Source organism: Scomber japonicus, chromosome 2 (genome assembly GCF_027409825.1).
Source record: "Scomber japonicus isolate fScoJap1 chromosome 2, fScoJap1.pri, whole genome shotgun sequence".
Taxonomy (NCBI): Eukaryota; Metazoa; Chordata; class Actinopteri; order Scombriformes; family Scombridae; genus Scomber; species Scomber japonicus.
This window is the reverse complement of record NC_070579.1, coordinates 4,061,651-4,087,411: the sequence shown is the minus strand read 5'-3', so window position 1 is coordinate 4,087,411 and position 25,761 is coordinate 4,061,651. Positions and strand designations below refer to the sequence as shown.

The window sequence follows — 25,761 nt, the reverse complement described above, 5'->3', positions numbered from 1 at the left end:
TTCCGTGTGACGAAGCTCATCATGAAGGTTTTTCTCCAGGAATAAAGTCGCTGTTACTGCAAACGCTCGCTGCACAGTCTGAGCCGACTGCTTTGTCTTTTTCTGAAGTCAATAAACGTGCAATATGGGTCACCTGAGTCTGGTCATGTCATGTTTCTTTTGGGTTTTTAGGTGAAGTTTCACAACTACGATTCCACAGTCAATGCTCCTTTTTAAACACACACGTACTCATCTTATCAAAATTCAAATGTTGAAAAGGTAAAATAATGATATTAATAGATGTAAAAACCAAACAGAAGTAAAACTATAACCTTGACGTAACTATATACCTTACTGACCCACAGTAGAAACACAAAAATCTAATCAAAACAACCAAATTAACTTAATTTGAGTAAGTGAACAAAACTGGGCCATTTAGTTGTGCTACTGCAGTAATTACGGTAGTATAAATGCACTAGTTCAGATTTGATTGAGCTGCAGTAATTACGGTATTAACATCACAACTTAATTTAACTCAGTTTAGCATGAAGACTGGAAACAAGTAGAAACTGTTAGCCTAGCTTTGTCCAAAAAGTAAGAAAATCCACCAACCAGCTCCTCTAAAACTGACTAAATGAACTGACTTTTTAACAAAGAGCTGTTGCCAGGCGACCAGCGGAGGCTCCAGGAGGTAATAATAATCACGTTTACAAAAAAAAGCGAATTAAACAAAGTATTACGTGTTAATCAGTGAGTTTTATAAGGTGCTGGTAGGTTGACTTTGCTACAGGATCGCTGTTTCCAGTCTTTATGTTAAACTAAACTGCTGTAGCGTCATATTTATCTTCCTCTCGTCTCTCTGCAAGAAAGTGTTTAAATGTTTCCCCCCAAAAATGTCAGTGTGTTATATTATATTTCTGCCACCCATACCAACACATCCAGCTCATATTAGATACACTCACATGTTTCACTGGTCTGCTGTGCTTCATTATGCAGGACGAGCAGGACTGGGGAGCATTGTACCCTCCGATAGGCAAAATACAGCTAAATGGCGCCATCTAGTGGAGAGAACAAATAACAACAACTTTGAAGTCAAGGCCACAAAACGACAGTGATGCGTGAGTCATATTTTGGCAGGGAGGTCAAAACAGTCCAAAAACAATCCACACAGACATTTAAAGTAGATAATCAGCTTCTATTGAGCTTCATCAGTGTGAGTTAGTCATATCAAGTGATATCTGACACATTTACAGTCTTTTTAGCATCAGATTCCCTCTTAGTGTTTCCTGTTGAGCTGTGGTGGAAGTATAGTAACAAAACACTAACATTGAAACATAGAAGATGATTGGAGTCATTTGAACGCTGAAGCTCCTTATCAACTTTTAAATACATGCTTACACTAATAAAGGGATGCTAAGCACTATTAGATACATTTTTATATTTAATTTGAATAACTAACTCCGATAAAAACAGGGTCCAAATGAAATAGACAGCTTATTCATCTGTATATTAGATATTTGAGAGAGAAGCTTGAAAATACTAGACATGCTACAGTAATTTAGGTGAAGAGGAAGAAGAAAATAATGACAGTAATACAGTAATATTGGAATAAACAATTTCATTTATTAATGCTGATGATTGTGCGAGGAAAGGCAATTCATGATTGGTAACAGCTTAAAAGTGCGTTTCTTCTTCATAAGGTGAAGAAAATGAATGGAACACGTTGAAATACAAAGACAACAAAGATAAAAAAGACAAACATACAACACAAAGCTTCCAGTTTGGGCTCTGAAACAAACTGCCACAACCATTTAAAACCAACTATAAATATGTTCATTTGATCTTAACGCCACAAACACACTGAAGAGTGGTGAAAAGCGGCACCATGCAGAGACTTATCGATCTTTCTGTTGGTGTATTTGAGGAGTACCAGGCTCTGCTCTGCTCGTCTATGTGTGCATCATGTCATCTACATAAACTTGAAGCAGAAAAATTATCTAAATATTGACCCACATGATATATCATCCAAGTTCAAAACTCAGCGGCCGCACTGAGCAGACTGGAGATCTCCGTCCATACAGCTTCTGTTTTCTGCATCTCTATAACTGAACAAAAACAGTCAATACATTTATCTTCTGAGTGTTTCATTTGAACTCTAGGTCGACACATAAGACGAGTACAGGCCTGATTTGTTAAAAAGTGTGCAAACTTGACATCACCTGCTGATCCACAGTGCACTGAGGTTTGTCTTTCAACTGTGCAAGATAATATGCACTGTCCATTTAATACGTTTGCCATAATAAATATGTAATATGAGGCGTTTTAACCCCAATGTGCAAAATACGGGGAGGAGAAAATGCAAATATGTTAATTTAGCACACACATTGTGATTTATCAAACCTGAACCTAATAGTAACTGTGTGTATAAATAAAAGGTTTGAATGACAGTTATTAATCAGCTGTTACTATGAAGAGGAGACGGTGGCACAATGACAGAATACACCTACGTTAATATTCTTGGAGCGGAATATTTTTGGCTAACAGAATTGACTTTATTTTCTACTGTAACTCAATATGTTTGTTAACCTCTCCCACTAGAACCTCTAATTCCATGGAATCACATTTCTGCTCGTCCAAACTGTCCATTAAGACACAAAACCCTCATTTAAATACTGCTGTCTACACCTGTTGTCATTCACAGTTATTCTTCGTAGATCACTACAAAACAAACTTTTTTTTGGACACACCAGGTTTGCCGCAGGACGCTTTCACCGCTCTTCAGTGTTCACAGCGTTAGAAAACCTGAGAAACCTCACTGGACTGTACAGAGTGAAACTTAAAGTTCTCTCAAATATAAAAGATATGCTGAATTTGTTACCATTTAAAAAATAATACATCTGTTTGGTAAGGCAAGGCAAGGCAGTTTTATTTATATAGCGCATTTCATACACAATGGCAACTCAATGTGCTTTACAAAAAACAAACATTAAAACATACAATTAACCCCCCCCCCCCATAATAAAAACAAAGTACAGAAAAATAGAAAGACATAAATAAAATGATAGAATAAAGCATTAAATATAACATTGCAGCATAAAATAATAAATTAGCTTTAAAATCATTAAAAAGGACATAGAGTGCAAATGAAAGATTAAAATGTAAAGTGCTTTAAAAGAGCTCAATCGTAAGCAGCACAGGAGAAAAGAAATGTTTTTAACCTGGATTTAAAAATGTGGACCTAAACCATTCAGTGATTTGTAGACCAGTAGCAGAACTTTAAAATCTATTCTATAGCTGACTGGGAGCCAGTGTAAAGACTTTAGAGCTGACTGGGAGCCAGTGTAAAGACTTTAGAGCTGACTGGGAGCCAGTGTAAAGACTTTAGAGCTGACTGGGAGCCAGTGTAAAGACTTTAGAACTGACTGGGAGCCAGTGTAAAGACTTTAGAGCTGACTGGGAGCCAGTGTAAAGACTTTAGAACTGACTGGGAGCCAGTGTAAAGACTTGAGAACTGACTGGGAGCCAGTGTAAAGACTTTAGAGCTGACTGGGAGCCAGTGTAAAGACTTTAGAACTGACTGGGAGCCAGTGTAAAGACTTTAGAGCTGACTGGGAGCCAGTGTAAAGACTTTAGAACTGACTGGGAGCCAGTGTAAAGACTTTAGAACTGACTGGGAGCCAGTGTAAAGACTTTAGAACTGACTGGGAACCAGTGTAAAGACTTTAGAACTGACTGGGAGCCAGTGTAAAGACTTTAGAACTGGAGTAATGTGCTCTGATCTCTTTGTTCTGGTTAAAACTCGAGCTGCAGCGTTCTGAATGAGCTGCAGCTGTTTAATGCTTTTTTGTGGGAGTCCAGTCAGAAGACCGTTACAGTAGTCGAGTCTACTTGAGATGAAAGCATGAATCAACTTCTCTTGGTCTGTTTGAGACATAAAACCCTTCACTCTGGATATGTTCTAGTTGGTGTCAATTTTGCACGAATTCATGGGCAAGAATTAAAGAAAATGCTCTTTCCTCAAAATGTACTTCTGAACCAAGCATTCAAATAAATCAATTGTTGGTCCACAAGAGGAAGTGCTTTTTTGAGGTGAAGTGATTAATTACATCTCTCTCAGTGTAAGAGATAATCACTGATCATCTCTACACATCTTCCAGGTCTTTTTTCACAGTGTCGAGGTCTTTACCCTCCTCTGCTGCTTCATTCATCGGTCTCCGCCTCCTGCCGCCTGAGAGAACATGACAACCAGTTAATAAAACAGAGTTTATACCACTTGACATGATATGTACACAACCAATATGGAAACTGTATCCAAACAGAAGTGATGTTAAAGCCATGAACTGTGCAGCATTGTGTGACTGCTTTCAGAGTTGATTGGATAGAAATTACATCATAATCATATTACCTTGATGTGATTTCCCTTAAAGTCAAATTTAGTCACTATTGAACCTCCTCAGTGGGTTAGAGAGTATAAAAGTCTTAAAATACACCAACACAGTAAATGTGGAGTCTACATGTCTTATCTGTGACTGTGTGATATGACGATATTATATCACGTGACGCAAGACAAACATCTACTGTTTCATATTTTGCTCTCATTTCTATCACTGTGAAACAAATCACACTCGCTACAGCCGTGGTGAAGTTAGTTTCAGGTTGGATATTCATTGTGGGTTCAACAGTGGGGGTTTTTCACTCAGTGCAAAGTTAAAGCACAATGGTTTTGCTACATGGCACTAATCAGAAGCACCTCAACTTAATGGGTTTTCCTGCACCTTCTATTTTATATTACTTTTAAAAGAAAATCCAGTAGTCTCTTGTGAGAAAAAGTAAAAGTAGATCAGATGTTGGATGATGGAGGACGAACAGCAGCACAACACTGATCACAGTTCAATACTTTAAATATTGATAATAAAATGCTGTAAAACTTTGTAACTTACAGATTGTTCCATATTTCACCAGCACTCCAATGAAGACCACAGAAATGAACACAAAAAAGGAGATGGCAATCCAATAGTGATTCCTCGTGTCTGCAGCATCTAAAAGGAACATCAGAAAGTGTTTTTATGCATTTCCTTCACAAACATAGTATCATTATTCATTCTGATGATATCTATTCAATAGATACCAACACTACTCCCACAGTCAGTCAATCTATAGTTCTCTGAATCAACTACAAAGACTTACCATGATCTTCTGGCTTGGTCACATCATACACTGGAGGTCTGGTTGTGATGTCGTCTTCACCTCTCTCCATACTGTCTAGCTGCTCCTTTGATACTGTTTCACATGAGACACAAAACTGTTTAAGTACTTTTTAATTCCACTTTTCATTATACAAGTAAATGAAAAAAAAACCCTAATATGATCGGGGTTCAGGGTTCTTACCGACACTGACGTTCATGACGCATCTGGTCTCCAGTTTAGGAATGTAGCACTCATATTGTCCGCTGTCATTCAACTGGACTGAGGAGATCTTCAGAGTCAGGTTCCCTTTAATCAGGTCTTCATGAATGAAAGTCGTCCTGCCTCTGTATCTCTTCATCTGCTCATCATGGAGATCCTGTTTATTTCGATAGACGCAGATATATCCGATGAGGTCAACTCTCTTCCAATCACATGTGTACGTGGACACATCGATCGGTGAGTCCAGCCAACACTGAAGAACAGCATCTTCACCTTCCTGTATCACTATTGGCTGAGTCGAGCAAACCGCATGAGATCCTCCTGGAAAAAACAAACAAAAACATTTAGATTGTTTTACATTTAAATAAAAGCTTTTAACTCTTTCCCAGCTTTGTTTGCATTATACAGTCCAGGTTTACATTGCTCTAGTCTTCTGTCTGCTCTGGAGGAAAGATCACCCCCCACCCACCACACCCCTGTTGGCTTTATGACTCATTAAAAAAAGAAAAGAAAAAAGAAGAGGAAAGCAGCTGTGTAGTAAATATACAAAAAATGCACAAATAAAGATGAGCTTCAGCTGCTGATTTGGTCTCAATATGGAATAAGAAAACAGCTAAGATAAGATAAGAAGCCTTTATTGTCACTGTACTTAAAATACAATGACATTGCTAGTGCCCATTACAGTAGTATTTTGACATAATACTACTGCATACATTCATTCAGCAACACACATAAGTCACAACCCTTTATAAAACTATACAACAAAACAAAGGCAGGTAAAATTAAGACAAGGCAGGTATATAAATAAATAAATAAAAAGTGCTCTGAGTGCAAGAGTATGTGAATATTGCACAGGTATATAATGAGGTATAAAGTGGTTGAGGAGTCACAGTGTGTGTTTATTGAGTCTGGATAGCTTTAGGAAAGAAACTGTTCAAGAGTCTGTTGGTGTTAGGGCTGGACGATTAATTGAATTTTAATCGCGATATCGATTTTGGCCTCCCGCGATTATAAAAACGTAATAATCGACATAAAACGATTATTGTTCCGCCCGGCGCGGCGCACCTGTGACATAAATCCAGCGCCCCCCTCTTTCCCAGCAAGTTCTGTGTCCCGCCCCTCATGTTAGACCGGCTGGAGGAACGCTGTGTTTCTGCGCAGATGTGTGGAGATTTAAAATGACAGAAAGGCCTTTGGTTGACAAGAAGAAAGTTAGGACTGGGACATCTTCAGTGACATCACAAACGCGCTGCACTGAGAGTCACACACACACACACACACACACACGCGCTGCATTGAGAAACACACACGCGCCTGCAGTCACTCGCGCGCTCTTGCTCGTTTGCTCCAGACTCCGGGAGATTGTGTCTCATGTGCAGGCGTCAAGGAGCCGCTATCAATATGCAGAGAGTTGGGATGTATGGATTACATAATTTATTAATGTCTGTGCGGTGGGATCACTTCTCAGCGTGAGAAATGACAGGTGTGGCGTGAGAGCGTGTGAATTGATTTTTGTTTTGGTAGGTTTTGGCTATTTATTTTTATTTATTGTTTTTACATATTGCTATTATTATTTCCAATTATCATTATATATATTTTTCTTGATTTTAATGTATTTCTGGTTGTGGTGTTCAAATATATTTCAAGTTGAGTTCTGGTGGTTCAATAAATGCTTATGTTTACACATCTATGAATAATCGTGTTTTATAATCGCGATTTCAATATCGATCAAAATAATCGTGATTATGATTTTTTGCCATAATCGTCCAGCCCTAGTGTGTGTGTTTTCATTGACCTGTACTGCCTCCCTGAAGGCAGAAGGTCAAAGCAGTGGTGATCGGGTGAGAGGAATCCTTTATAATGTGTGTGGAAAACTGCAGCCCTCTCATTCATTTGAAAGAGGACTGTAGCTAGTAGATACCCCAGTAAATCCCCTGATCTCAACCACCACCAGGATATCTCAAAGCCCAAATACATCAGGCCTGCACCAAGAAGCTCAGGAAGACTTTCTACCCTCAGTCCTAAAATAAAGTCTAAGACTGCCCCCTTTCCCCCCCAATCATAAATATATATGTATTACTATTCCATTTAAACTATTGTAATGTACAAATTGAAGGAACTGGCATTATTACATCACATTATGACTGTACCAGTACAAAAAAAGTGTCAAATTCAGTTACACTTCCTGTTCACTGTCCTTATAAACATATAACCCTACATAACACATCAAATACAGATATGTTTACTGTACATACAATCTTACATTAGACTTATGCCTAAGACCATATACATTCTCTATTTGTATCTGCACATACACTCACACTCACATACACATACACATCACACTCTGACACCCACATACCAACACATCCAGGTCATGTTTCACTGGTCTGCTGTGCTTCATAATACAGGATAGCAGGACTGGGGAATTCTTCCATAGGTATAATACAGTAAAATCATCTATATCTGTATCTGATGAAAAACAAAAAAAAAAGCCCAGGCTCTAAAATGACAGCCCAGAACACATGAAAGAGTCATTTTTTAGTAAAAATATAGTAGTATTAATGGGTTTCAATGGGGACATTTTTGTCCCTAATGAGCTGTAAGGAACAATTAAAAAGAATATCCTTGGATAATTTGATGCCATAAGCATGAACACAGCCCAAATGATCAAGAAAATAAAAACTGAAAAGCCAAAAATGTCCTTAAGGAGGCATAAGGGTTAATGTCTGACATAAATAACAAGACACCATGACCACATTCCCACTGACTGTGGTTCATACAGTTCATCATTTGACGCTAGGAAGTTAATTTAGTGATCATCCAGGGAAAGAAAAACGTCCTCATATTGATCAGAGAATAAATCAATACACCAACAGCTCCGTCATCTACCGTCACGTTACATCGTGACAGTTGCAAACACACACTATATATTCTCTTACATACAGTATAACACTAACATCACGTAATGATCAGCTATCTCAAAACTGTATTTGAGTGACAAAATGGAGTCTATGCTGCCGCTGGGTATCAAAAAGAATCAAACAAACATTAATGCAAACCTACCAGAAACAGCTTCAACACAAAACAAAGTCACCAGCAGTGTTAAAAACATCGTCTTCATGATTAGATCCAAGCAGCTCAACTTTAACAACATACCGCGGCGTAATGTTTCGATACGCCGGGCCAGATATTAAATGGGCGGCGCCTCACAGATGTTGGTTACTACACGAGAAATTTGGCGCGTTCCTTGTGTTAAAGGGACGCGCGTTTTCCGTTTTCAAATATCAGACAGACAGAATCTTCTCACGTGACGTTTCTCTGACGAATGACAGAAGACCAAACGGGGAGTTCCGGTCCTCTGAAATGAGGACCAAAGCGGAAGTAACTTAGAACTTCTCTTTTATACAGTCTACGCAGTCGACAGAGTGAATGTTTTTCTCATGACTCATTACATGTTCATGCCAGCACGGAGAAGGACACACAGTCTACCGAACAATTCAATTCAATGCCTTTATTGTCATTTCACAGCTGTACAACGATATTGTATAATCTCTGTGACTAATACAGCCAATCAAATCAGTGCATTCAGACACGTGGAGAGACTGTCAGTGAGATATACACGGAAAGAATAGTTAATATGTGTTATAAAGTTATAGGTGAAATTAAGTTTATGGTTCAAATTTAAAAGTAAAAAAGCTTTCTGTATTGCACTTTATTTTAAAATGATACCTATATTTGATACAAGAAAAGAAAATGTGTTTATCCTTCATTCTTTTTTATTTACCTGAATCCCACAAGTTGAGTGTAAATCATCATGAATTAATTCTACTGGGTTTATTTGACAGTCTATAATCTACACACTAGAGACAGATGCTGATGGAACTACGATGCAAGGTACTGAAAAATAACACGGACATTATGATGCTTCTGACGATACATTCAGTGAATTACGAGTTATCACTTACAAAATGTCAATTCAGTCCATTTAAATAGAGCCGTGTACATGTGGCTCTATTTCCACACTGACATCCTGGAAGACCACGCGCCAAACAACAACAACTTTAACCTCGTCCCTGCTCTGTGTATCACTCTGACTCACATTGAACCATGATGTCACCGCTGTTTACCAAACAATACCACATGTAGTAAAGTTACCTTATGGTGTACTCACATAATTTGATGTTTAATAGAAACTAGAATTAGAATTTAGTTATTCAAGTTACTGTCAACTTCTGAACTGATGCTCTAAGTCATCTAATAAGAGGTGGAAAACCAATAATAACAGTTTAACTTTCAAAGCAGCAGAGTCTAAACAGCAGCCAGAGGATCCTTTACTTAAGTAGAAGTACCAGTTAAAACATGTTGTACCTATATGTCAAAAGTCTGACAATAAAATGAATGAAAACTGAGCAAAACTTCAACAAGGATTCCCCAGATGACAGTTTCTATGATTACAACCTCATTATGAATCATAAAGATGACCAACAATATACAACTAAAGATAATGTCAACTAAAACTATAATGACAACTAAAGTCAATATTAAAAGTAAGAATGAAAATGTAAGTAGGTTTTAGTCAGTGGTGGAAGAAGTATTCAGATTCTTCAGTAAATGTACCAATACAACAATGTCAAAATACTCCATTACTATTACAAGTCCTGCATGAACAATCCTACTGAAGTAAAAGTACTGCAGTATTATGAGTGATGTAGTATGCAGTATTACAATAAAAGTACTGCAGTATTATGAGTGATGTAGTATTACAGTAAAAGTACAGTTAGCTAGTTTACACTACTTTATATACAGTTAGCTAGTTTATACTACTTTATATACAGTTAGCTAGTTTATACTACTTTATATACAGTTAGCTAGTTTACACTACTTTATATACAGTTAGCTAGTTTATATTACTTTATATACAGTTAGCTAGTTTATACTACTTTATATACAGTTAGCTAGTTTACACTACTTTATATACAGTTAGCTAGTTTACACTACTTTATATACAGTTAGCTAGTTTATACTACTTTATATACAGTTAGCTAGTTTACACTACTTTATATACAGTTAGCTAGTTTATACTACTTTATATACAGTTAGCTAGTTTAGTCCAGTGGTTCCCAACCTAGGGGTGGGGCCCCTCCAAAGGGTCAGCAGATAAATGTGAGGGCTGCTGAGATGATTAATGGGAAAGAAGAAAAAACAAAGTTCTGATACACAAATGTGTTTTCAGTTTTTGGACTTTTTCTCTAATCTTTGATTTTGCTGAAATATTGGATCATTTGAACATTTATTGAAATGAAAGCATGTGAGAAGTTTAGAGGGAAAAATCAGTATTTGGTGGAGCTGTTAACAACTCAGACATCTGAAATGTGAGCCGACTACACACTGCTGACTGGTTTCATCTTTAACAATGTGTTGTATTTTAAAAGCTTGTTATATTATCCATTGTGTCAAATCTGCATCTGAAAAGTAACTAAAGCTGTTAAATAAATGTAGTGGAGTAGAAAGTAAAATATTTCCCTCTGAGATGTAGAAAGTAGCATCACATGGAAATACTACAGTAAAGTACAAGTACCTCAAACATGTACTTTAGTAGACTACAGTCCTGGAAATATTTGCAAATGTTTCAAATGTCTGTAATGAAGTTACACTGCTGCACATTGACCCTGCAGATATGAGGTGTATCAGCTCTCATGACATAAAACAATGATGCAGACATACAGACATGCTCAGATCCATCACAAGCTGTTGCTGCTGTTACAATCCAGACCAACACGATTCAAACAGTTCATCTTACCTCGTTAGAAACAGGAAATCCCCTCTCTGAGTCTGCAGCACCGTGCTGTCCTGCTGCCTCCATGCTGCACAAATCGCGCCAAATCTCTAGACTCCTCCCTCCTACTTCCTTCATCAACTGGATTTGGCGCGAAACGCCACCAGTGACGTGACTCATATTAGTGCTAGATCAATATACCGAGAAGGTACTGCAAGTGGATGGAAGTCATATGTTAAAACACAATTACTTTTAAAAGATATTAAAATGTTTAAATTCTCTATGATGAAGCCTGCAGTTTCATCTAAAATAATCTGAGTTGTATCTACAGGCTCCTTACTTCATTATTTATACTTTAGACAAACGTTCATTTTGTATTTTGTGTTTGTATTTCATTCACATGTTTATAGAGGTATATATTTTTTCACTTTGTCATTATAATAATTTTCCTCATTATATAAATATATGTTGATTCAGTGTTATAATAAAACCTCCAAAGTGGATTTTTACACACATCAGATACTTGATACGAGTGTTTTTAAAATTAATATATCTTCCTTCCATTGATAGATTTATTTTATTTTACTAACTGTTGGGCTATTTTACTTTATTTATCAGACAGCTGCAACACTCAGATCCACATTTCAAAGGAATAACTACAATAAATATTAACTTAATTAAATCAACTTCAGTTTAAACTATACAAGAGTATATATTTGGGCCAAAAATAACCATTGTCACCATTACTCAGTGCTGTTCTAATGTATGTCCATTTTTCTTAAGTAGTAGTTTAAGTTTCTTAAGTTCTTGATGCAGGACTTTTTTTTTGTGTATTTCTGTACTTTAGCCTGAAGGTGGTGCCAAAGCACAGCTACCTAAAACTGCTACATGGTGGCTATTTAGTGCCCACCAACAGGACTTTCATTTGAAAATTAGTCACCTGACCTGTTAAACATATTCATAAGTCATTATTCTTACTACAGATTACTACCACCACATATTTCTGACACCAGAGTTTTACTAAAGGTTTTCTGTAACAGACCTGTAATGTGGATCCAACCTGCTGTTACTGTCAGTTATTATGACCAACGAGGGACAAAATTAAACCACAGATCAGTTTTAGATTAAATAAGACTTTATTTACACATCATATTTGGTTTCATACAGCAGGAAAAAAGTGCTTTATAGTGTTGAAACAGTTCAAGAGATAACACGAACACACACACACACACACAAGAAAAACAATTCATTCATCTAATTCTAACATTTACATATATATCATTCACAGTCAGACAGTTTGATTGACAGGACAGATGATCAGAGGGGCGGAGTTTTTACCACCAGCAATAAAACAGGGACTGAAGTATGGGTAGAGTTTCTCAGTGAAGGAGCAGCCAGTAAAGGAGTAGATAAGAGCTGCAGCATCTACGTCATAAAAGGAGACCAGACCCTCCTCATAATCCACAAACACCCCCACCTTCTGAGGACGAGACTTCAGAGAGAGATAGACTGAAGGGTTATAATCAGCTTTGTACTCATTTCTATTTCTCAAAATTATAGTCCAGAAACCATACTGAGGGATCAGTGGGGTGTATTTTTTCCTGTTGATCGACTCTCTGGCCACTCCTAAATCCCAGTCAGTCTTCTCTTTAACCTGAACCTCAAAGTAAAATCTGACTGAAGACAAACTCTGCTTTCCTAACACACTAACATAACGTGTAAATCTCTCTGGGTTGTCTGGGAGATTCTTCGTCACATCGCCACAGTAAACTTGTTTCCCATCATCAGACAAGATCAGCGAGCTATGTGCTGTATCAGGATCAAGAGTCACATCCACTGCATACTGCTGGACCCTCCTCAGTTCAAAATGCTTCTTCATCTGTTCACTGAGCGTCATCTCCAGCTGAGCCACAGCTCTCACCACAGTCCCCTCATATGATGGACGGACGCTGACCTCTGTCCAGTCTTTGGTGGGTGGAGCAGCGTTCAGGGACAGGAAGTTTTGGAGGAGGTGGAGGTGGTCTTCAGAGTGTGAGAGCTTCTCCACCTCAGAGCTTCTCTTCTTCAGCTCAGAGATTTCCTGTTCCAGCTCTTTGATGAAGTCTTCAGCCTGTTTCTCTGTTGTTCTTTGCTTCTCTTCAATCGTCTCAATGAGCTCATTCAGGCTTCTCTCAACAGACTCCTTCAGAGCGGTGAAGACCTGAACACCTTCTGCTTTCTCTCTGTCTGCAGCTCCCTTACTGAAGTCAACTGAGTGTTTGATCTCTTGAATCTTCAGTCGTCTCTTCTGGATCATCTCCTGAATTTCAGCCTCTGTCTTCCCCAGCTCTGCCTTCTTTCCTTCATATTCTTCTTTCAGAGGAACAAACTCATGTGTCTTGTGGTCTAAAACAGAGCAGAGCATGCAGACACATGTCTGGTCGGTCTTACAGAACAGCTCCAGAGGTTTATCGTGCTTCATACACATCCTGTCTTCCAGGTTCTCCACAGGGTCGATCAGCTGATGTCTTTTCAGACGTGTAGCTGTCAGATGAGGCTCCAGGTGAGTCTCACAGAAGGAGGTCAGACACACCATACATGACTTCAGGGCCTTCAGTTTGGTTCCAGTACAGACTTCACAGGGAACTTCTCCTGGTTTGGCAGCTTGTTGCTCTGAGCTGCTGCTGCTGGCTTTCTGTTGAGCTTCCTGTTTGAACTGAGAAACCATCTCAGAGAGCAATGTGTTGATGTGAAGCTCAGGTTTTGTGTAGAAAGTCTTTTTACACAGTGGACACAGGTACAGGACATTACTGTTCCAGTGTTCATTGATGCAGTTTTTGCAGAAGTTGTGTCCACATGGTGTGGTGACTGGATCAGTGAACACATCCAGACAGATGGAGCACAGAAACTGATCTTCAGATCTCAGACAGCTGGCAGCAGACATATCTACACATGTAGAGTGAAAGACAAATAAGACTTTTTTGTTGTTTGTCTCAAAACTAAAATGTATGATTACTGTTCAAATATCACACGTGATATTACATCACATTGAGCCATGAGCAATTGTAACTTTTTAATCAGAGCTGGAAAGTATTAACAGATTATCTCCACAATTTCACAGCCAAGTCTTTGTTCTTCTTTAATGTTGGACGTGTGCTGGTTTGTACAAACTACAGTCAGAGACTCATCTGCAGCTTTTTATCTAACAGCTCATTGTGGCTGTTTGTGCTTTTACTATTACTCAATACAATCTGATCCACTGATAAAATATCACAGAATATGTTCATATCTTGTTGTAGAGAAGAATTATTATTGAAGAATCTCACTGCTAACAAAGCTTTTGCTAATTGGTGATGAACACATTTTATTTCCTGCAGCTGTTTCACAATATAAGTATCCTGTTGGTTCACCAGTGAAAAGCTTTTAATGTAAAATAGCTACAGGAAATAAAATGTGTCTGTAGGAAGTGATCAGTAAATAGTCAAAGATCAGGAAATAGCAGTGAAGCTAAACTCCAAACCACAGAGGTTCAGTTACACTTTGTCAGTTCTCAGGACTTTTGTATAGACTTAAAAACACTTAAAGTGTTTTTTACTGAGTGTGTAAAAGCAGCTGCAGTTATACTGTAAACAATCTCACAAGTGTCAGTATGAAATGAAAAGAGATGAACTTCCTGTCTCCTGTGTTAAAGCTGGTTGTTGAAACATTAAATATGATCAGTTGTACTCACCAGTGTTTGGCAGAGACTCTGCTGTGTTGTTGAGAAAGACTTGATGAACTCAGTTTAATTTATATTTGGACAGAAGTGGAGAGACTCGACTGCAGCTCTGCTGTCCTCTGATTAATGTTGTTTCATTTCCGGAGAGTGACGTTGAAGCTGTCTGTATTCTTTCTTCAGAGTTGCTCCTTCCTGTCATGAACAGGTGTATTGTGAGATATCATGGAGTAATGGTTGTTCTGTATCTAACAGGCAGGAGGAGTTAGACATGTGAATATGTGATGCTTAGGGACAGAAATGCAGACAGTTAATTTCATCTTTATGGATGCTTTAATTTACTGGTAAAGAGTAAATAAGTGCAGTTATTTCATGTCCTGTGGTGTACTGTGGTTTCAAGTCTTTTGATGTCTTACAAAAAGCAGTGTGTAGTCGGCTCACATTTCAGATGTCTATGAGTTGTTAACAGCTCCACCAAATACTGATTTTTCCCTCTAAACTTCTCACATGCTTTCATTTCAATAAATGTTCAGATGATCCAATATTTCAGCAAAAATCAAAGATTAGAGAAAAAGTCCAAAAACTGAAAACACATTTGTGTATCAGAACTTTGTTTTTTCTGCTTTCCCATTAATCATCTCAGCAGCCCTCACATTTATCTGCTGACCCTTTGGAGGGACCCCACCCCTAGGTTGGGAAACACTGGACTAAACTAGTTAACTGTATATAAAGTAGTGTAAACTAGCTAACTGTATATAAAGTAGTGTAAACTTGCTAACTGTATATACAGTAGTGTAAACTTGCTAACTGTATATAAAGTAGTATAAACTAGCTAACTGTATATAAAGTAGCGTAAACTAGCTAACTGTATATAGAGTGTAAACTAGCTAACTGTATATAAAGTAGTATAAACTAGCTAACTGTATATAAAGTAGTGTAAACTAGCTAACTGTATATAAAGTAGTGTAAACTTGCTAACTGTATATAAAGTAGTATAAACTAGCTAACTGTATATAAAGTAGTGTAAACTAGCTAACTGTATATAAAGTAGTATAAACTAGCTCCACCTCCAGCAGCTACAACAGTAACATGCTGCTCTAACACTGATGCTTCACTATTAATAATCTAATGATGTCATATATAATAATATATCACTACTTTAACTGTAATATTGCATACTACATCACTATAATACTGCAGTACTTTTACTTGTAATGAAGTATTTTTATATTGACTAAGATATTTATTAATTGAGTGGCGGTGTTTAGCTCAGTGGGTAGAGCACCGGCCCTATGTGTTGAGGCTACAGTACTTGCTGCACCGAGCGGTCCTATCCTGCGTGTCATTGCCCCCCTCTCTGCCTCCCGTTTCATGTCGCTCTCTACTAACCTGTATAATAAAGGCAAAAAGCCCCAAAAATATACTTTAAAAAAAGTTATTTATATTCATTGACTTTAATGAAACTGTGTTGTGTCTTCAGGGGACCGTCATCATTATAGCCAATCACGGCGACCGGATCAATATTCCCGCCGGAGCGATGCTGGAGAACAAGATCATTTCAGGAAAACTGCGGATCCTCGACCACTGAGGCCTTCTGGGAAACAAACCGCACTCACTCAAAGCCATCTGCACCTCGAAGAGACTCGGAGAGATTTCCTTTTTTCTCTCGTCACTGATGATGAAACGGTGGGACTGTTACAGAGACAAAGAATCACAGTTTGTTTTCCGTGTGACGAAGCTCATCATGAAGGTTTTTCTCCAGGAATAAAGTCGCTGTTACTGCAAACGCTCGCTGCACAGTCTGAGCCAACTGCTTTGTCTTTTTCTGAGGTCAATAAACGTGCAATATGGGTCACCTGAGTCTGGTCATGTCATGTTTCTTTTGGATTTTTTAGGCGAAGTTTCACAACTACGATTCCACAGTCAATGCTCCTTTTTAAACACATACATATACTCATCTTATTATCAAAATTAAAATGTTGAGAAGGTAAAATAATATTAATAGATGTAAAAACCAAACAAAAGTAAAACTATAGCCTACTGTGCCAAAGCAGAAGCACAAAAATCAAATCAAAACAACCAAATTAACTTAATTTGAGTAAGTGAACAAAATTGGGCCATTTAGTTGTGCTACTGCAGTAATTACGGTAGTCTAAAGGCACTAGTTCAGATTTGATTGACCTGCTGTAATTACGGTATTAACATAACTTAATTGAACTCAGTTTAGCATAAAGACTGGAAACAAGTGGAAACTGCTAGTTTAGCTTTGTCCAAAAAATAAGAAAACCCACCAACCAGCTCCTCTAAAACTGACTGAATTAACTGACTTTAACAAAGAGCTGTTGCCAGGCGACCAGCGGAGGCGCCAGGAGGAAATAACAATCACGTTTTTTTTTTCAAACAAATTAAACAAAGTATTACGTGTTAATCAGTGAGTTTTAAAAGATGCTGGTAGGTTGATATTGTCACAGGATCGCTGTTTCCAGTCTTTATGCTAAACTAAACTGCTGTAGCGTCATATTTATCTTCCTCTCATCTCTCTGCAACAAGGTGAATAAATGTTTCCCCCTAAAAAGTCAGTGTGTTATATTATATTTAATCTCTGACACCCATACCAACACATCCAGCTCATATTAGATACACTCACATGTTTCACTGGTCTGCTGTGCTTCATAATGCAGGACGATCAGTACTGGGGAGCATTGTATTCTCCTATAGGCAAAATACAGCTAAATGGCGCCATCTGGTGGAGAGAACAAATAACTACAACTTTGAAGCTGATGAAAGAGTCATATTTTGGTAGGGGGCAGAAAACAAAAGTGTCGTTTTTATAATGTGACACTGCATAAAAAATAATAATGCCCTAACCCGAACCGTTTTATCATCACAACGAGATGTTTTTGTTATAATTATAAGACAGTAAATCATAATTCTGACATAAAATCTCCAGTTTATTTTTACATAGACATTACACGTTTTTCTGCTTATATTCAAACACATAATTTGTACTTAAAGGTGGCTTTAAAGTTGAAGGTAAGGCTAAATAATGGTTTTAATATCACACAGAGAGCCTGATGTGGTTTAGTAATTAACTCTTATAAAATATTAAATTGAGAACCAAACTCATACCCACATCAGATTATCTAAAGTCTTCAACAGTATTTCTCTTTCATACATTTATTTGACAGCTTTAGTTACTTTTCAGATGCAGATTTGACACAATGGATAATATAACAAGCTTTTAAAATACAACAGATTGTTAAAGATGAAACCAAAAAGCAGTGTGTAGTCGGCTCACATTCAATCATCTCACCAGCCCTCACATTTATCTGCTGACCCTTTGGAGGGGCCCCACCCCTAGGTTGGGAACCACTGGACTAAACTAGCTAACTGTATATAAAGTAATGTAAGCTAGCTAACTGTATATAAAGTAGTATAAACTAGCTAACTGTATATAAAGTAGTGTAAACTAGCTAACTGTATATAAAGTAGTATAAACTAGCTAACTGTATATATAGAAGTTCAACTCAAAAAGAGGAGATAAAGTAATAGTTCACTTATTGTGAATTTATCAAACATTATTTATACAATTGGTTATTAATCAGTAATAATAAAAAAAGTTTTAATTTTCAGAATTAGGTGAAATAATATTTGTTTCAGGAGCATTGGTGGACTATAACTAAGTACATTTACTTAAGTATAGCACATGAACATGTGTCCATATAATCAGTGTAAAATGAAACTGAAGGTCCTGTGTTGTGCGCGCTCCATCCTAAACAGAATAGGACTTCATCAACATCCTGTATGTCGCGAAGTTAGTGAAAACATTTAAAACAGGTTTAAACTAAATCCTGTTCACTTTACACACAGTTAGCATGGCATGGATACATTCATTATATTAATATATATATATATATATATATATATATATATATATATATATATATATATACATAATATTTCAGTAAACGAGTGATAGGACGTGAACTTTTCAAACACTAACCAGAAAATGTATGAACCAGATTTTGTATCTGCTTATTTAAGAATAATTTATATACTGAAGAGCACAAATTAGGAATTTGAAATATGCAGAGACAGAGTAAAACTGCAGAGTTTAAACACATGAATTATCCTGATGACAACAAGTTCACACTGTACATTACTGCTGAATATACATTTGTTATCATAATTAACTGAATCTTTTCATTTAGAATTGATCAGTTTTGGTCTCTAATCAATCAACATCCTGGTATTGACTCAGACAGTTTGATTGACAGGACAGATGATCAGAGGGGCAGAGTTTATACCATCATCATTATTACAGGGACTGAAGTATGGGTAGAGTTTTTCAGTGAAGGAGCAGCCAGTAAAGGAGTAGATAAGAGCTGCAGCATCTACGTCATAAAAGGAGACCAGACCCTCCTCATAATCCACAAACACCCCCACCTTCTGAGGCTGAGACTTCAGAGAGAGATAGACTGAAGGGATATTACAAGCTTTGTACTCATTTCCATTTCTCAAACATATAGTCCAGTAACCATACTGAGGACTCAGCGTGATTAGTCCCTTCCTGTTGATCGACTCTCTGGCCACTCCTAAATCCCACTCAGTCTTCTCTTTAACCTGAACCTCAAAGTAAAATCTGCCTGAAGAGAAACTCTGCTTTCCTAACACACTGGAACAATTAGAAAATCTCTCTGGGTTGTCTGGGAGATTCTTCTTCACATCACCACAGTGAACTTGTTTCCCATCATCAGACAGGATGAGTTTAGGATGTGCTGTATCAGGATCAAGAGTCACATCCACTGCATACTGCTGGACTCTCTTCAGCTCAACTTCAAACAGCTTCTTCATCTGTTTACTGAGTGTCTCCTCCAGCTGAGCCACAGCTCTTACCACAGTCCCTTCATATGATGGTGGACGGACACTGACCTCTGTCCAGTCTTTGGTGGGTGGAGCAGCTTTCAGGGACGGGAAGTTTTGGAGGAGGTGGAGGTGGTCTTCAGAGTGTGAGAGCTTCTTCACCTCAGAGCTTCTCTTCTTCAGCTCAGAGATTTCCTGTTCCAGCTCTTTGATGAAGTCTTCAGCCTGTTTCTCTGTTGTTCTTTGCTTCTCTTCAATCGTCTCAATGAGCTCATTCAGGCTTCTCTCAACAGACTGCATCAGAGCGGTGAAGACCTGAACACCTTCTGCTTTCTCTCTGTCTGCAGCTTCCTCACTGAGGTCAACTGTGTGTTTGATCTCTTCAATCTTCAGTCGTCTCTTCTGGATCATCTCCTGAATTTCAGCCTCTGTCTTCCCCAGCTCTGCCTTCTTTCCTTCATATTCTTCTTTCAGAGGAACAACATCATGTGTCTTGTGGTCAGAATAGGTGCAGAGCATGCAGACACATGTCTGGTCGGTCTTACAGAACAGCTCCAGAGGTTTATCGTGCTTCATGCACATCCTGTCTTCCAGGTTCTCCACAGGGTCCATCAGCTGATGTCTTTTCAGGCTTAAAGCTGTCAGATGAGGCTCCAGGTGAGTCTCACAGTAGGAGGTCAGACATACCAGACAGGACTTCCGGGCCTTCAGTTTGGTTCCAGTACAGACGTCACAAGGAACTTCTCCTGGTTCGGCAGCTTGTTGCTCTGAGCTGCTGCTGCTGGCTTTCTGTTGAGCTTCCTGTCTGAACTGAGAAACCATCTCAGAGATGAAAGTGTTGATGTGAAGTTCAGGTCTTGTCTTGAAAACATTTGTACACAATGGACACAGGTACTGGTCATTACTGTTCCAGTGTTCATTGATGCAGTTTTTGCAGAAGTTGTGTCCACATGGTGTGGTGACTGGATCAGTGAACACATCCAGACAGATGGAGCACAGAAACTGATCTTCAGATCTCAGACAGCTGGCAGCAGACATATCTACACATGTGGTGGGAAAGGAAAAGAAGACTAGTTTGTTTAAAATAAATAGGTATGGCATGTTACAAGCAGGCTAGAAATACTTTCATCAAATCAAGCCATGAGCAATCGTAATCATTTAATCAAAGCAAATATAAAAAGATTTTCTCCAGGATTTCACAGCCAGGTTAAAGTCTTTGTTCTCCTTTAATGTTGGACGTGTGCTGGTTTGTACAAACTACAGTCAGAGACTCATCTGCAGCTCTTTATCTAACAGCTCATTGTGGCTGTTTGTGCTTTTACTATTACTCAATACAATCTGATCCACTGATAAAATATCACAGAATATGTTCATATCTTGTTGTAGAGAAGAATTATTATTGAAGAATCTCACTGCTAACAAAGCTTTTGCTAACTTGGTGGCTTCACAATAAAAGTGTCCTTCTGGTTCACCAATGGAAAGCTTTTAATGTGAAACAGCTACAGGAAACAGAATGTGTCTGTCGGAAGTGATCAGTAAATAGTCAAAGATCAGGAAATAGCAGTGAAGCTAAACTCCAAACCACAGAGGTTCAGTTACACTTTACAAAAGTCCTGAGAACTGACAGAGACTTAAAAACACTTAAAGTGTTTTTTACTGAGTCTGTAAAAGCAGCTGCAGTTATACTGTAAACAATCTCACAAGTGTCAGTATGAAATGAAAAGAGATGAACTTCCTGTCTCCTGTGTTCAAGCTGGTTGTTGAAACATTAAATATGATCAGTTGTACTCACCAGTGTTTGGCAGAGACGAACTCAGTTTAATTTATATTTGGACAGAAGTGGAGAGACTCGACTGCAACTCTGCTGTCCTCTGATTAATGATAAGTTTCATTTCTGCAAAGTGACGTTGAAGCTGTCTGTATTGTTTGTCCAGTGTTGTTCCTTCCTGTCATTAACAGATTTATTATAAATGACCATGGAGTAAAGGTGGATATAAAGTTACACACTTCTCTCTGATAGCTGCATAATCCTTGCATTATGTTATAGTCAAATAGACATCGATGTTTTTAAGTTTTACTAAGAGAAAAATAATGTAAGCAGAACTTTTTTCCAACTAAAACATGTTCATGAAAATAATTTCAGTTGGTGACAGTTTATATCTGAGTGGTATTAATATTACATTTATTGAACCCATTTAACTTTTTTGGCAATCTTTAGCACTTGTATGAGGTTTATAATGTACAGACAGACCATCAGATTGTTCTATGGTTGCTATAGACACAGGTTGTGTTATGGTTGCTATAGATACAGGTTGTTCTATGGTTGCTATAGATACAGGTTGTTCTATGGTTGCTATAGATACAGGTTATTCTATGGTTGCTATAGATACAGGTTGTTCTATGGTTGCTATAGATACAGGTTGTTCTATGGTTGCTATAGATACAGGTTGTGTTATGGTTGCTATAGATACAGGTTGTGCTAGTGTATAAAGGAAGAATGACACAAATCACTGCTGACATCAGAGATCCTGCTGGAGACATTTTGGAGTTGACTTTCATTTTTTTCATCTTGTACATGAACAGAATGAGTCTCTAATATGTTTTAAAAAAGGTTTGAGGAAATAAATCCATGTGTTATGTTGTCATGGCTTCAAAGAGGAAGGAAAAGCCAAAAAAAAAGATTTATAAATAGCACTTTCTTGGTGTGACCTACAAAGGGTTATATTCCTCAAACTGAGATAAAGTTCAGATATTGAAACTCTGGTATCGTAGGAGCATCAGTGTTGAAAACTGAAAATTTAAAAGCTGAAAATAAACAGACGGAAAAACAAGAAGTTTGCACCATCGTCCTGTTTTATTCACATCAGGTTTGAAGGAGTCAAGACATATTTTGGATTTTCCAGACATGCAGCCCGACTCGTCTGAACCCAACACAGCTGGAGGGTCGACCCATTCGCTCTCACACACACACACTCACACACACACACACACACACGTTAACACACACAGTGGTACTGTATGGTAGGCACACTGTAGTGGAGAGCTCAGATGTGTCGTCTCTGACAGTCGATCAAAAGTAGGCACTTCTGAAGCAGACAGTGATGATGAGTCTCGTAGAGGCCGACAGCCGCGGTCACATCACATCTCTGTCGTCCAAAAATTTAACTTTTAATATGGGGAAATTTGACATTTTGAGAAATAATCGTATTTGTGTCTGTATACTGTAATTATAAGAAGCTGTAGCCGGTTAACTTAGCTTAGAATAAAGACCAGAAACTGCTATAGCTTCATATTTATCTTCCTCTCGTCTCTCTGCGAGAAAGTGAATACACTTATTTGCTCAAAAATGTCAAAAATCTCCTTTAAACAGTGTTTCTGACTGTAAATACAAGATTACTTTGGGGCTGTTTTGTCAGTAAAGTACGGAAGATAAGAACGGCCGTAGCTGCATCCATTTTATTTAATCTATTATCTCAAAATTACAAGTAAATAATCTCATGTTATCTTGGTATTACCAAATAGTTGTCTAATAATGTGATAATGTGAAAAATGTGATAAAATAAAAAGATTGCAACCGCGGCAGCTCTGATCTTCCATACTTAATAAAGAGATAATTGTATATTTATGATGTTTCCTTAATCGTGTAATAAATGTTGAATTCAAAGCTTGTTTTTTTGAGTCTGGTTTTAAAGACAAAAGTGACAAAAATAACATCGAATCAAACATAATATGAGTTTTTGTTGAAGTTGAAGCTGCAGATTAAATGTTAGAAAAAAATATACAAAAGTCACCATTTAACTGTTGATTAATGCTATTAAAGGGAAACCAGACGAGCCTTGATATCTGCTCTGATTTAATCTCGTAGATTTTGGCGTCTACAGATGACATCACATCCTGTAGTGTCGGTATATATAATGGGCAGAGATCGAGGTCGAGGCTCTGACTGGTGATGTGACCGCAGCTGGACTCGTGTTGTTGTGTTTAATCGGAGCTCAGAGCGGCTGAACTTCACCTCAGGAACAGAAAATCTGAAGTTTTAACAGGTTTTTTTGAAGTGAACTCAACTCTGACATATTAACATCTTTTAAAGTTGATATGTAAAAAAACAAATCCCATTGATAGAGCCAATAATTACTTGTGGGGTTCCTCAGGGTTCTATTCACGGTCCTTTTTAGTTTTAATCTGGTTAAAGCGGTTTATAATCATGTCTTTTGTCCAATTCTTTGCACCAAAATAGTCCGATAACATAACTTCTGTCATATAATCAGCCTATATTATTACTTTACAGTTTCAATATGGTTAAAAACATGCTTGAATTAAGTTTTATTTCCACTTTTTTGCAGCAGAATAGTCTGATAACATAACTTCTATCATATTATCAGCCTATAAAGTAGTAATGGCCAACTTTATAATGTCAATAAATACTTGTGGGGTTCCTCAGACCTCTATTTTTAGTTTCCCTATAGTTTTAATCTGGTTAAAGCGGTTTATAATCATATCCTTTTGTCCATTTTTTGCACTAAGATAGTCCAATAACATAAATTCTGTCATAATCAGCCTATATTATTACTTATGGGGTTCCTTAGAGTTCTATTTTTGGTGTTTTACAGTTTCAATATGGTTAAAAACATGCTTGAAATAATTTTTATGTCCACTTTTTTGCAGCAGAATAGTCTGATAAGAACTTCTGTCATTATCAGCCCTATAAAGTAGTTACAGCTGCTTTTATTTCCACATCTAGCAGTTTACTGATCAACATCATCATTCATTAGTTCATCGTGTTTCTGTCCAATATTCACTCTCTTTTAGCTCTGTTTTTACTCTCCACCAGCTCCTGAGGGAATTATCTAAATGCTCCACTATGTTCAGCAGCTAGTCTGCAGATAACTGAGTCTGTTAGCAGGAAGTGTACGATGGCTTTTAACAGCTTTTACTCTGAAAACGACGCTATAAGAGCGCTGAGAGTGAACCAAAACAGTAAAGTTGCATCCAGACAGCTAAACAATGAGCTGAAACTCAACTATAAAGCTCCGTAAAGCTCTTCAAAATGATCCAATAATATTCAAAACAATTATAAGATTTTGCTTATTGTGGTTTGTTTTTTTAACGGTGTTTTATTTTGAAGGAATTAGAACAAATTGTGGAATAACGGTGAGGAAAAAAGCACCTGACAGCAGGATGGCGTGCCGTCTAACGTTGGTTTGGTATCAGTTTGGTCCGCGTCGTGTGGTTTGATCACCTGAGACCAAAAACTGCCTGAACTCAAACAAATAAATCAACTTTTTATAATTTAACTTATTTAAAGCGACTGTAAAGCAGAGACGACTCCTGCTTCATGTCAGAGAGTTTTATCACTTTATAGTTTGAACAAACTGCGTCTGAAAAGTTAAATGTGACCGATCTCTGAAGCCCACATTTAAAAAAAATAAAGAAAGAATAATTTAAAAAATTAAAAAAAAATAATAAAACACATTTCTGATTTTCTGTTCCTTTCTGTAGTTTCGGCCTCTGAGGAAAATCAAAGCGCTCCTGTTCTGTTCATGCAGATTAAAACTACAGTAAGAAGGGAGAAAGAAGGTCCAGTTATCAACAGCTTCATGCTCTCATCAGTTTTCTACATTTATATAAAATAATTAAAAAAGAAAAGAAAAGAAAATCCACTTCTTCTTCATCACTTGGATCACCGTGACGACTGAAGAATAAAAAATAAAAAAAAACCAGATGCATGATTGGACTGCTAAAGATTCCCCGTTTTTTTGATTCCCCCCCGAATTTAGAAAGTGTTTTACTTTGGTAATGACAGGAAGTTGTGACGCTTTCACAGTCTGGATTTGTTTTATTTTAAAAAAAGAAGAAAAAAAACAAAAAAACGGAAAATTAACTCTTCGATTACACGTTTTCCTTCCGAAGGAGACGTGTGGAAAATAAATCTCGTGTTTAGTATAAAAAAAAAGATAATTATCCCGAAAACCAGCCGATGTGAATCCGATGTTTTTTGGGGGGAAAAAGTTCGGGAAAAAAAAACACCAAAAAAAGAAAC

The 25,761-nt window shown here is 37.5% G+C and overlaps 2 protein-coding genes across 4 annotated transcripts; both read right to left on the bottom strand.

The window, feature by feature from the left end:
• Positions 1 to 4,121: 4,121 nt before the first annotated feature.
• LOC128379474 (E3 ubiquitin-protein ligase TRIM21-like) lies at positions 4,122 to 14,087 on the bottom strand. Its single transcript, XM_053339105.1, has 7 exons — positions 12,471 to 14,087; positions 11,366 to 11,375; positions 8,696 to 8,746; positions 5,368 to 5,706; positions 5,167 to 5,259; positions 4,920 to 5,018; positions 4,122 to 4,207 (listed from the first exon to the last, which is right to left on the bottom strand). The coding sequence occupies exons 1-7, from the start codon at positions 14,085 to 14,087 to the stop codon at positions 4,122 to 4,124; spliced, it is 2,295 nt and encodes a 764-aa protein (XP_053195080.1).
• A 4,759-nt stretch (positions 14,088 to 18,846) lies between these two features.
• On the bottom strand, positions 18,847 to 20,762 carry LOC128376393 (E3 ubiquitin-protein ligase TRIM39-like). 3 transcript variants are annotated; one of them, XM_053336412.1, is made up of 2 exons: positions 20,078 to 20,759; positions 18,847 to 19,954 (listed from the first exon to the last, which is right to left on the bottom strand). In XM_053336412.1, exons 1-2 carry the CDS (start codon positions 20,757 to 20,759, stop codon positions 19,116 to 19,118), a joined length of 1,521 nt encoding a protein of 506 aa, XP_053192387.1. In that variant the 3' UTR covers positions 18,847 to 19,115. The 3 variants fall into 3 exon arrangements, with proteins under 3 accessions (XP_053192387.1, XP_053192386.1, XP_053192388.1); XM_053336411.1 differs by having other exon boundaries at positions 18,847 to 20,496; positions 20,533 to 20,759; XM_053336413.1 differs by having other exon boundaries at positions 18,847 to 20,762.
• Positions 20,763 to 25,761: the final 4,999 nt, after the last annotated feature.